The following is a 12,032-nucleotide window of genomic DNA, read 5'->3' on the forward strand; positions in this document are numbered from 1 at the left end:
CCCCCACTCTGATCCAGGACACCCTTCAGGGCAAACCAGCCGGCCCACAGGCCTCTATCCTATATAGTAAAAGGGTAATATGCCTCCCAGCACCGGGATCAGCGGAGCTGCGAGGCCTCCTGGCACCGGATCAGCGTGACAGGGGGCAGCGCCCAAACCCCCTGATCGCCCTGCGGCTCTGTGTGTGACAGGGTGCGGCGCCCCAACCCCCGCCCCCACAGGCCCTGCTCTGTGTGTGACAGGGTAGAGCCATAACCTCCCCATCGGCCCTGCCCTGAGTGTGACAGTGGCAGCGCCCCAACCCCCTGATCAGCCCTGCTCTGTGGGTGATAGAGGGCGGTGCCCCAACCCCCTGATCCACCCTGCTCTGTGTGTGACAGGGGGCAGTGCCCCAACTCCCCTATTGGCCCTACTCTGTGAGTGATAGTGGGGAGCTCCTCAACCCCCTGATCGGCCCTGCTCTGTGTGTGACAAGGTACCGAGCCCCAACCCCCCTGATGGGCCCTGCTCTGTGCATGACAGGGGGCAGCGCCCCAACCCCCTGATTGGCCCTGCTCTGTGCATGACAGGGGGTGGCGCCGCAACCTTCCCATCGACCCTGCCTTGAGTGTGACAGGGGGCGGTGCCCCAACCCCCTAATTGGCCCTACCCTGAGCGTGACTGAGGGGGAGCTCCCCAACCCCCTGACGGGCCCTGCCCTGTGCATGACAGGGGGCAACGCCCCAACCCCCTGATTGGCCCTGCTCTGTGGGTGACAGGGGGTGGCGCCGCAACCTCCCCATCGACCCTGCCTTGAGTGTGACAGGGGGCGGTGCCCCAACCCCCCAATCGGCCCCACCCTGAGCGTGACTGATGGTGGCATCGCAACCTCCCAATCTGCCCTGCTCTGTGCATGACAGGGGGCGGCGCCCCAACTCCCCAATCAGCCCTGCTCTGAGCCCGACAAGGGGCTGCACCTAGGGATTGGGCCTGCCCTCTGCCACCCAGGAGCAGGCCTAAGCCAGCAGGTTGTTATCTCCTGAGGGGTCCCAGACTGCGAGAGGGCACAGGCCGGGCTGAGGGACCCCCCTCCCCACCCCCCCACCCCCAGTGCACAAATTTTTGTGCACCAGGCCTCTAGTATATATATATATATATATATATATATATATATATATGGTTCTATGGCGTGACATAATGCAATTTTTGCCATAAGTCAGAACCCACTTACATAAGCACCTATGTCACTCACATGGCACACATACACAGCAGTAATGAAGTGAAATATTTAAAAAAAATAAAAAGAAAGATAACAATTCCTGACCTTTACATGTGGCAAGTAAATAATAAAAAAGATAAAGCACATATGTACATACAATGGTAAATATGGTATTATCCTTACCTTTATTACTGTTGTTGGCTTGCACACTGGACATTGTAAAGGAGGGAGAGACAGGCTTACACTGGGCTGCTGGGGGGAGGAGGTTTGAGAGGCAGAACCTGGAGAAGGTGAATGAGATACTGGGGCAGGTGAGTCTGGAGAGGCAGAACCTGCAGAAGGTGCTGGAGACACTGGGTCAGGTGAGGCTGGAGAGGCAGAACTTGCAGAAGGTGCTAGAGATACTGGGTCAGGTGAGGCTGTAGAGGCAGGACCTGCAGAAGGTGCTGGAGATACTGGGTCAGGTGAGTCTGGAGAGGCGTATGAGGTAGAGGGTACAGGATCTGTTGCAGGCCTCTCTACCTTCTTAAAGTAATGTTCAAGGCTAGTCTGGAAGGATGCCTTCTTCATGTCCTCCCAAATCTCCTTGTAACACTGCAGGCTATCCATGACCCCTCTGGCAACCTTAGTGTACCTGTCAATGTTGGGGTCCTGAGCCTCAAACCTTGCCAAGGCATCCTCTATCATGGCAAAGGCCCCTGCCAGTTCCTTGCTTGTAAATCTCTTGGGCTCTGGGGTTGGTGTGTCTTCCTCTTCAATTAACTGCTGTTTCAGTTGAATGAGGTCCTTCGTAGATAGCTCCTCTCCATGAGATGCCAGCAGCTCTGTGACATCCTCAGCCTCCACCTCCAAATCAAGCTGCTTACTCAGCTCAACAACATTCTGGATGACAACCTCAACTGAATCCTCAAAGCCATGGAAATCATTCACAAACTGGAGACACAATTTTTTCCAAACACCATTCAGGTTCGATTGCTTAACTTCATCCCAAGAATCAGAAATGTTCTTTACAGCAGCAAGAACATTGTAAGATTTCCAAAAGTCATTGAGAGTCAACTCTTTATCTTCAGTTGCCCTAAAAGCCATAGCAAATGTCCTTCGGAGGTAGTAGGCCTTGAAAGAAGCAATGACACCTTGGTCCATAGGCTGTAAAAGGGAGGTGGTGTTAGGTGGAAGGTAAACCACCTTGACACTTGGATGAAAGTCATTCAGATCGGCAGGGTGACCAGGGGCACTGCCCAGCACTAGCAACACCTTAAAGGGCAGCCCCTTGGAAGCACAGTAGTCCTTCACTTCTGGCACAAAATGGTTGGTGAACCAGTCCTCAAATACGCCAAGTGTCACCCAGGCCTTCTTGTTAGATTCCCAGATGACAGGTAGTTGACCCTTCCATATGCCCTTGGGTGCCCTTGGATTCTCGGCCAGACACACCAAGGGCTTCAGCTTGAAGTCACCAGCAGCATTAGCCCCAAGTAGCAAAGTCAGTCTCTCCTTGCTGGCTTGATGGCCTGATGCTGTCTTCTCCTCCTTGGCAATGTGCGTACGTGTAGGCATAGGCATCCAGAACAAGCCTGTCTCATCCACATTAAACACCTGTTTATCACAGTAACCTCCCTCCCTAATTATCTCAGCCATCGCACTAGGAAAATCACCTGCTGCTTTCGCATCACCACTAGCAGCTTCCCCTGGCACCTTAAGATTGTGCAAATTAGCACGAGCCTTAAAACGCATAAACCAGCCTTTACTAGCCACAAACTCTTCACTTTCACTCCCTTCCCCCTTTTCTTTTTTCAAGGCCTCAAACAATCTTTTAGCCTGCTCCTGAATCAGCATCAGGCTAACTGGGATACGCCGTTGATGCTGGTCATCCAGCCAAAGCACTAATAATCTTTCCATCTCAATCATGAGATCGCTGCGCTGCTCTGTAATCACAGTTGATTTCATAGGAGCAGATCCTTTCACATGGTCAAGTGCACGCTTTTTATCGCGGATGATCGTGGAGACAGTCGTAGGACTGAGGCCAAGCAACCGGCCGATGTTTCTCAGTGTTTTGCCCTTTTCCGAGCGTCTTATTACGTCTACTTCAACTTCCATTGAGGTTTTCCGTCTTTTCGTAGCACTGCCATCAGAAGAATCTGCCTTTCGCTTAGGAGCCATAAGGAAGGGCAAAAAGTGTTCAAAATAACAACACAGAAGAAAGAGAGCAAATGAAGCACAATCCAAAATGGCTTATAAATGGAGACTGAAGGACAGCATCTTCCTCCTATAGCGCCGCGTGAGGACTTATTCATCCGCTCCGCTGGCCAACTAGTTCCCAAATGAACTTCCAGCAAAAGCCTTACATCCAAATGACGGAACTTTTTTTATATCAATAAATTGCAGAAGGCCACGTAACCACGAGACAACATATGTCCAGTACGAAGTAACCCGAGGACTGTCTGTATAGAGAGAAAGAGAGAGATCTATTTTTTTGTTCCATTAATTTTATACATTCTTTGAGTAACTCTTGTAATTGATGTGACCAGCGTTGGAACTTGCAACCTTCCATTATTGAAATTATTCGCTGAGCCACTTAGCTGTTTGCCCTCGATCAGACATATGTGACATTTTAAGTAAAATTACCCAATAATGTACCTGAGAATAGGGAGATACAGAAACCATCTTGATGACAGATAGTGCTGGAAGGCTAAATTAGGATTCATAGGATTTCATAAGTGTCTTTTTTACAAGAAAATAAAGTAAGCTATTTCAATGTCAGACTGAATTATTGCATCAATTATTTTATAGGCTGAGAATGAAGAACTGATAAGGGCAGGAGGAACTTGGTATGCAGGGAAACACCACAATTGTATTTTTTTATGTCAATTTTAAATCAATTCTACTTAATCAATCTTTAAAAAAAGGTTTAAACTTGATGCTTCCCAATAATTTTACTGTTTTATTGTGAAAATTTTTAAACATATTTGAACACACTGTATCAGCATATTGGAAATAAAATATAATGAGGTGCTACAGAAATACCTTATCATGTCCATGTTCAGAGCCATCATTTTGGCTGTTTGAACCGCATAACGATGAGAGTATTTACACCGGGGATATTAATAAAGATTACAAACTTCCCACAATCAGTACATGCATACAGCTTTTTTCCAGTGTGAACTCTCTTATGGATAAGGAGGTGATTATTGCAGGTAAAATATTTCCCACATTCACTTCTCTAATAAGGTTTTGCAGCACTGTGAACTCTCTGGTATTGAGAGAAGTTCCTGTGTGGCCTAAAGGACTTTCCACAATCACTACACTCTTAGGGCTTTTCTCTAGTGTGAACTCTCCTGTGGGTAAGGAGGTGATTATTGTGAGTAAAAGATTTCCCACATGCACTACACTCATAAGGTTTTTCACCAGTGTGAACCCTCCGGTGTGGAGTGATGATACTGCTTTGATTGAAGGGCTTCCTGCAATCACGACACTCATATAGCTTTTCTCCAGTGTGGACTTTGTGTTGTTGAATGAGATTGGACCTCAGGATGATGGACATCCCACCATCACTACACTTGTATGGCTTTTCTACACTGTAAACTCTTCTATGATGAATGGGTTAAAGATTTATCTAAAAGCTTTCCTACATTTTTACACTTATAATTCACTTCTCTGGAGCAGACAACCTGATGTTGAACAACTTTCTGGTTGTGGCTGGCAGCTTTTTCACATTCACCCCACTCGTCATGACCTCTTCCACTGAGAAATTCCTGTGAAATCTCACGATCACTGTGTGGCTCCCCAGTATTAAAAGTGGCCTATCCCTGACTGGTTTGGCTCAGTGGATAGAGCGTCGGCCTACGGACTGAAAGGTCCCAGGTTCGATTTCGGTCAAGGGCATGTACCTTGGTTGCGGGCACAACCCCAGTGGAAGGTGTGCAGCAGGCAGCTGATCGATGTTTATAACTCTCTATTCCTCTCCATTCCTCTCTGTAAAAAATCAATAAAAATGTATTTAAAAAAATAAAATAAAATAAAAGTGGCCTGGTGCTGGAGAATGCCTGAGATGGCTGGCAAGTCTTTCCCAACATCCGTAGTGGTTGAAGGCACCCATATTAAGTAAAAGCTGCACTGGGACACAAATGAGGCCCTGTCCATATCTTCTTTCTAGGGCTTCTGTCAACTGGCATCTCTCTGTTGCTGGTGTGGGTTCGCACTGAAACAGAAGATTCTCACACATGTATCACTAATGAAGGCTTTCTGCTCGAAGTATGCTGCTTGTAACTCAGTCAGGTGCAAAATATCTTTTAAGACTGAGAAAAAGATGGGTCTTCTGGGTTGCAGGAGCTCTCTTAAAAGTCCAGGCCTGTGACTCTCCTGGAACATACACACTCTGCTCAGAATTGGCTTCCTCATCCATTTTATGCCAAAAACGTGAAAATAAAATAAATGGTGAGGAACTGAATGCTGACTGTGGTGACAGGTGGAAGTCCCTTTACAAAAGTGTGTGGCACTTAACACATTGGTTCTGTTCAATTCATTGACAATAAAAGATCTGTAGGAAGGATTATAAGATACTGCGATGAAGGTCTGGGCTACTGAAGATCACAAAACAAGGAAGACCTCAAACAAAATATCACACACGCGGCAAGCAGCATGTGGAAGAAAAGCAGGATCATCATCTGATTCTTCTCCTAAGAGTGTTCAGCATGGTTTGTGTGCTGGTGACATGGAAAGCTGTGCTGAAATATAGTTATGTCTCATTCCAAGAAATTATATATATTTTTATTTATATAAATATATAAATTTATTTATATAAATTTATAAATTCATATGTATATATATACATACATATATATATGTGTGTGTGTGTGTGTGTGTGTGTATATATAAAGTGTCCCCTCAGGAGTTCGACAAGGAGAACCATCTCTTGCCATGACGAGCACTGACCACCAGGGGGCGGTGTGGAACATGTTGGGTGACCAATGGCAGAAGCAGGGCGCTGAGGGAGGGAGGGAACAAGGGAAGGAGGAAGTGAGGAGGCAGGGGGAACCATGAAGTGGCAGTGTGCCTGTGGCAAGGGATGGCTGAGGTGAGGAGGCAGGGAATCTGATTGGCCCTGATCGACAGCCAGGCGTAGGGACCCTACCCATGCACAAATTTCAGGCACAGAGCCTCTAATATTCAATAAATTAGTAGCTGGTTTTCAAGAACTATTTAAGCTTATATGTGTATCTCATAACACATGTACAGGTCAATGTTAGAGAATACTAAAGATGGAGTAATGCAGAGGTACAGGTGAGGTGGTAGAGAGAGGGAGAGAGACAGAGAAACAGTGACGAGCCAGAAACCCCAAAAAGGACACACAGTTGAAGGTAGTCAAATGCCAGGAAGTCACAGGTGAAATGACAAGTTAGCACAGTGTCAAGTATGGCAAATAAAAGGTAGAAATGTGCTATTGCCCATGGTACTTGCACCTGAACACTGATGGAAATGAGCAGGTGCTTGGTATCATCTAAATACTACCCTTACATCATATCTAGCCCACAGTTGCAACTCAACAGGGCCAGGCCACTTCTGAGACTATCCTGCATGTTCATCCTGTAAAAAAATCAAGGCTCATCCTGCACACTCTTCTCTACAAATACATACAACAGAAATATTCCAAGTATTAATGAAAGATGACAGAGATGGGCAGCCAGCACTGGCCTAGAGCAATTTGGCTTGCAATCATATTTACAGAAGATAATATTACAAACAACTGAAGTGTGATCTTGTAAGAACAGTTCAAGGTTCATGTAAGTAAAGAACATAACCTTGCACAGGCAGTCACCAAGGACCTTTGGCTAGAGGAAGGAGGTAGAAATGGAAGCCATGGATCTCCTGCTAGGGAGAGGAATAGCAGATGGGACGCATTGAGTTGTCTGTAAGATTCCTGACTCCCAGACACAACCTGCACCTTTTGAGGCAATGTTTGTGGAGTCCTTCGCTCAGGGCTTTCCACAGACCTCACCCATAGCAGCCACGGCACATTTGACATGACAGTGGGGGAAATTAGCAGAGCCCATGGTCTCGCTGTAGAAGAGCGAAAGCTACATCAGAGCAATAAATGAAGAGTGGACATCATCTCAGGACATACGGAGAATGTGAAGGTTTTTCCTGCAGATGACACAAGTGCAAAAACTTCCAGCATCACATTGCAATAGAGAAGTCTCTGAGGCTCATCAAGGAGCCCCCATTCCTCCTGAGAGAAGGCAATGGCCACATCCTCAAAGTTGATATACTCTCAGAATGGGGACAGTACAGCCTGGGATCAGATTCAGTCCTAAGATTCCAAATCTGTCATAGTCCCACCCTCCACATCAATCTGCTCCCTCCACTGCACACACCAGAGAAGATACCAGGTCTTCATCACATGAAAGTCACTGTCATCTTATATCTCTACTGATATTTTGTCTTCCCAAAATAAAGGCAGTTGAGCAGATAGAAAATAACTGAGCTCTGGGATTCACACCTACGCCACACTTCCTCTTGAGAGTAGAGTGGGTGTCAAGTGTATAGGGTAGGAAGAGATGTTGGCCAGAAATGGAATGTGAATGATTTGATATGGTCTTGTCAGGCAATACCTTTGTAGTCGCTCAGATTGTTCCTCAAACATACCAAGAACATGACACCACACTTCAACCCTACAACCACAATCCCAGGGTGCTGAGGCCATAGCTTTGTACTACCTGCTGCACATACTATTTCAAACAACACCTCTCTCAAACAGCTTCATTCCCAGAGGCACAACTTCAAAGGTAACACAAATTTGCCATGGTGAGGACCGGTTGTTTCCTAATTATCTTATTTTCCAAAATTATAGGTTACCAGCTCCATAATCCATTTCTCTCTTAGCCTTTTCCCTTACCCATGCCTGTGGAGATTTTCGAGACTGGGTACCACTGATGTATGCTGTCTCATTCCTAACAATCAGTGTGTCACCCCCAGCAACAAAAGGCACATGGGTACATAAATGTCATCTAAGCCCTGGCAGGTAGCATCAAAACACCTACCCTTTTAGGCAATTACCCAAAAATTACCCTTATTTTATCATCCAGACTCCAGGAGAAATGAACTCTCCCTTCATTCATTCTTGTTTTTTGTTGTTAATATATTTTATTGACTTTAGAGAGAAAGGGAGAAGGAGAGATAGAAATATCAATGATGAGAGAGAATCATTGATTGTCTGCCTCCTGCACGCCCCCTACTGGGGATCGAGCCGCAACCCAGGCATGTGCCCTTGGCCGGAATCAAACCTGGGACCCTTCAGTCCCCAGACCCACGCTCTATCCAATGAGCCAAAACAGCTAGGCCTCCTCATTCATTCTTATGTCAATGTCAGGGTGCTCTGACCATGCCGTCACACTCCCTCTTCAAGTGCACATCCCACTTCCTACCACACCTCTCACACCTGCACTCCTACGTCACAGCCCCCATAGTCATTTCCTCACCCTCTTACTTATTACTCAGCATGTGTGGTCCAGACAATGTTTGCCAAATTCAAACAGGATCAAGTACTGCTCAGATTCTGATCGACCACCTCATAAAGGCAGGCTTGAGTCCTGCTATGAAGGCCTCTCTCCATGACTGATTTTTCCTTCAATCTAACCTCTGAATAACCACAGTCTCGTCTGAGATATCCAAAGCCCACTTCCCCTGGTGCCGCACTTGATGTCACTTCACTACACAGAGACAACATCTACTTAACCTTCACTCAATTCCCAGCCCCGATGGCCCTCTACACTATGCCCAGTGAGTCTCACAGAGGACCACTCAAGCCTCTGAGCTAATCCACAAGCCTGACTGCAACTCCCCATAGCCAGGCCACATCAAGGGTGACAACAAAATCCTGGTGAGTGTTTAGAGAAATAAATATGTACCAACCCCTGTCTCGTCTTGTTTGAATTACTGTTCAGCCTCCAATTAATCTCAAGTCCACTCATCTTTTAAAGGCCCTGGCCACTGCAAAACGATTATCTCTCCCTGGACTCTATATGAAAATTTCTGTCCCTACGCTTAGTGGTGACACCCACCTCCCACAAACAGTGGCCCCAGCAGAAAAGCCAGTCCCCAGGCTCAAAATGTCCCTTCTGAGCTAATACTACCATTACCAACCTGACCATGATTCCCTGCATTAAAGTGATCCACAGTTCTGGCTGATGTGTCTCAGTTGGTTGAGCATAGACCCATGCATTGGTGAGGTGATATGCCCGGGTTGTGGGCTGGATTCAGAGTAGGGGTTGTGTAGGAACCAACCTGCCAGTTCCTGATTCTGCTCACTCTTCACTGCAAGCCTTTGTACATTCTGGAACCTTTGATCTATGAGACCTCCCACTCTTACACTGGTTGCAGAAACAAGGTCCACTTCATGAAGCCCGCGTCATGGTCTTAGGATTCTGGGCTTAGTATCTGTTCAAAGTACCCAGGTCCAAGGGATACAAGAGCGGCTGACAGTCCCAGGACACCACTCTCTCCGAGGCCACAAGTGTGTGAGGCTCTGAAATAATCTTCACCGTCAGGTACACCTAATTCATTCTGCATGTGCAGGAATTTGTGGAATGAAAATGGTCGGTTGAGAGCCTGGCAAACACCGCTGGGATCTATAGGCTTAGGCTGCTCAGTGCCCTTGCCCAGCCCAGAGGCCAGGTTCCCCCCAGATGCCTGTGTTATCTCAAGGCTCAGTCCTCAGGGCTCACTCTGCCAGTTCCCTTATCATTTACAGGACTTCCCCTTCCTGTCCAGAGCTGCTGTCCTCTGTCTTCCAGTCTGTCCTTCCTCTGAGCAACGTTAGGAAAAGTTAGAATTCGGCCTCAGACAATGTCCTCTTTTTTTTCACAACCATCTATGCTCCCAGCTTCCTGAGAATGCAAGTAAAACTCCTCGTGCAAAACCACACCTCATCTCTTTGTTGCCTTTGGACCCAAAGGAGTCCCGGGTTTTTCTAATCCTCCCGGCTCAGCCCCATCACCGTGTCCTTCCAAGGTGGCACTGCAGCCTTTCACCCTCTTCCCCCATCAACCACGTGTCACCCCCGAGTGACTTACTGTTCTGAACGCTGCAACCTGGGCGGCAGGACCAGAGAGGCGCCAGGCTCCAAGGCTGGGGGTTAAATGGGGTCAGGCTGACTGAATGCTGTGAGCCGAGAAGTGCCTGGGAAGCACTGCTCAGCCAGCCTCAGACACACCCTGCACAGCAAGGACTTTCCCTCATAGGCCCCCTCCTACTCACTAGCAGTGGGCTGAATCCTGTGAGCCCATGAAGAAACTGAATGGGCCAAAATGCCCGCCAGGAGGAGGAAGGCGGAAGTCCCGCCCTAACCAAATGCGCTGAATCCAAAATTGCCCTTTAGCTCCGCCCATGGGTGGCGCAGTGCTTTCTGGGTAATGTAGTTTTCTCAACACCAACGGGAGGACTAGCATCCCAGCCAATGACATTGGTGAATAAAGGTGATGTGTTTCAGCAAGTGGCCCTGGGGAAGGACAACATGGGGCCAGAGTCTGGTAACTGGAACAGACTGGAAGATCTCCCAGAAGAGCTCTGTGGTGTGTGGGGAGAACTGGGAGAGATCCCCCAAAGAATATATGCACAAGCAAAAAATAGGAGACATCTGTAATACTAGCAATGATCAAAAATACATATTAAAATTTTTTTTAAAAAATAATATAGCCCACCTGATATCGTTCAATGGGTGAACGTTGACCACTGATCCATGAGATCATGGTACTATTCCAGATTAGGGAACATACATGGATTTTAACTTCAATTCTCAGTTGGGTGGGGGTGGGGACATACAGCAGGCAGCTAATTAGTGATTCTCTCTCATCATTGATGTATTTATCTCTCCTCCCCTCTTCCTCTCTCCAAAATCAATAAAAATATATTTTAAAAAATATATACATCTATGCATAGTCTATGGTCATAGGCAATAATGTGCTGAGTGCCTAGACACGGTGGGGGCAGGATATTGGGAGGCAAAGGGTAATAAGGATGGGAAAACTGGGTTTATTTGTAACAGAGTCAACAATGAAAAACAAGTTTGTCATATGGCATCGCTCAGTGGTTGGGCATGGACCCATGAATCAAGGTTTCTTTGGTTGGTCCAGGTCAGGGCACATGCCTAAGTTGGGGAGCTCCATCCTTGTAGGGGCCATGCAGGAGAGAGCTGATCAATGACTCCCTCTCATCATAGATGTTTCTCCATCTCCCACTCTCTCTAAAAATATCAATAAAAAAGAATTGTGTTAAAATTGATTTGACTCAACAACACCAATGTGAATGAGGACCATCACGTTTTCTCCCAAGTCTTCTAAGCAAAATCATGCCTAGTTGATCTTTATGGAGGATGTCCCAGGCATAACTGTGCTCAGGAACAGGAAGCACCCTGGAGCGGGTCTGCCTCAGCTTGGTCTGTCCTGTTTGAGTTCATTACTTCATGTTAGAAAATATTTCACAACATGAGTTCAGAAGATTTTGAGAGTACATTAATTGGAGCTGGAGATAATGAAAAAAATGTAGGCCTTATGATAGAACAGGGAACAGCAGAGAGATTAAACCAGGCTCCTTTAACTCTCTAGAAAAGTGAGTTAACTGCTGTTGACTCACTGGGCATTCACTGTAAATGAGGCCGTGAGTGCAGATTCAGGGGGCTAGGCCAGGATGAGCTGCCACTGCTCATTGCTACCCTGGTTGCAGGTTGACTGGGATCCCTGAAAATCTTAGGAGAGCTGGACAAGTGTGCTTCAGTGATTGAGTGTTTACCTATGACACTACACGTCACTGTTCGATTCCTGGTCAGGAAAAATGCTCAGGTGGT

At 46.9% G+C, this 12,032-nt stretch overlaps 1 protein-coding gene across 1 annotated transcript; it reads right to left on the reverse strand.

Annotated features, from left to right (window-relative positions):
• Positions 1–1,593: 1,593 nt before the first annotated feature.
• LOC102427624 (tigger transposable element-derived protein 1-like) lies at positions 1,594–3,355 on the reverse strand. Its single transcript, XM_023748553.1, has 2 exons — positions 1,721–3,355; positions 1,594–1,668 (listed from the first exon to the last, which is right to left on the reverse strand). Exons 1-2 carry the CDS (start codon positions 3,353–3,355, stop codon positions 1,594–1,596), a joined length of 1,710 nt encoding a protein of 569 aa, XP_023604321.1.
• Between the last annotated feature and the right edge of the window lie 8,677 nt (positions 3,356–12,032).

This window comes from Myotis lucifugus, unplaced genomic scaffold (genome assembly GCF_000147115.1).
Source record: "Myotis lucifugus unplaced genomic scaffold, Myoluc2.0 scaffold_1534, whole genome shotgun sequence".
In the NCBI taxonomy this organism is placed as follows: domain Eukaryota; kingdom Metazoa; phylum Chordata; class Mammalia; order Chiroptera; family Vespertilionidae; genus Myotis; species Myotis lucifugus.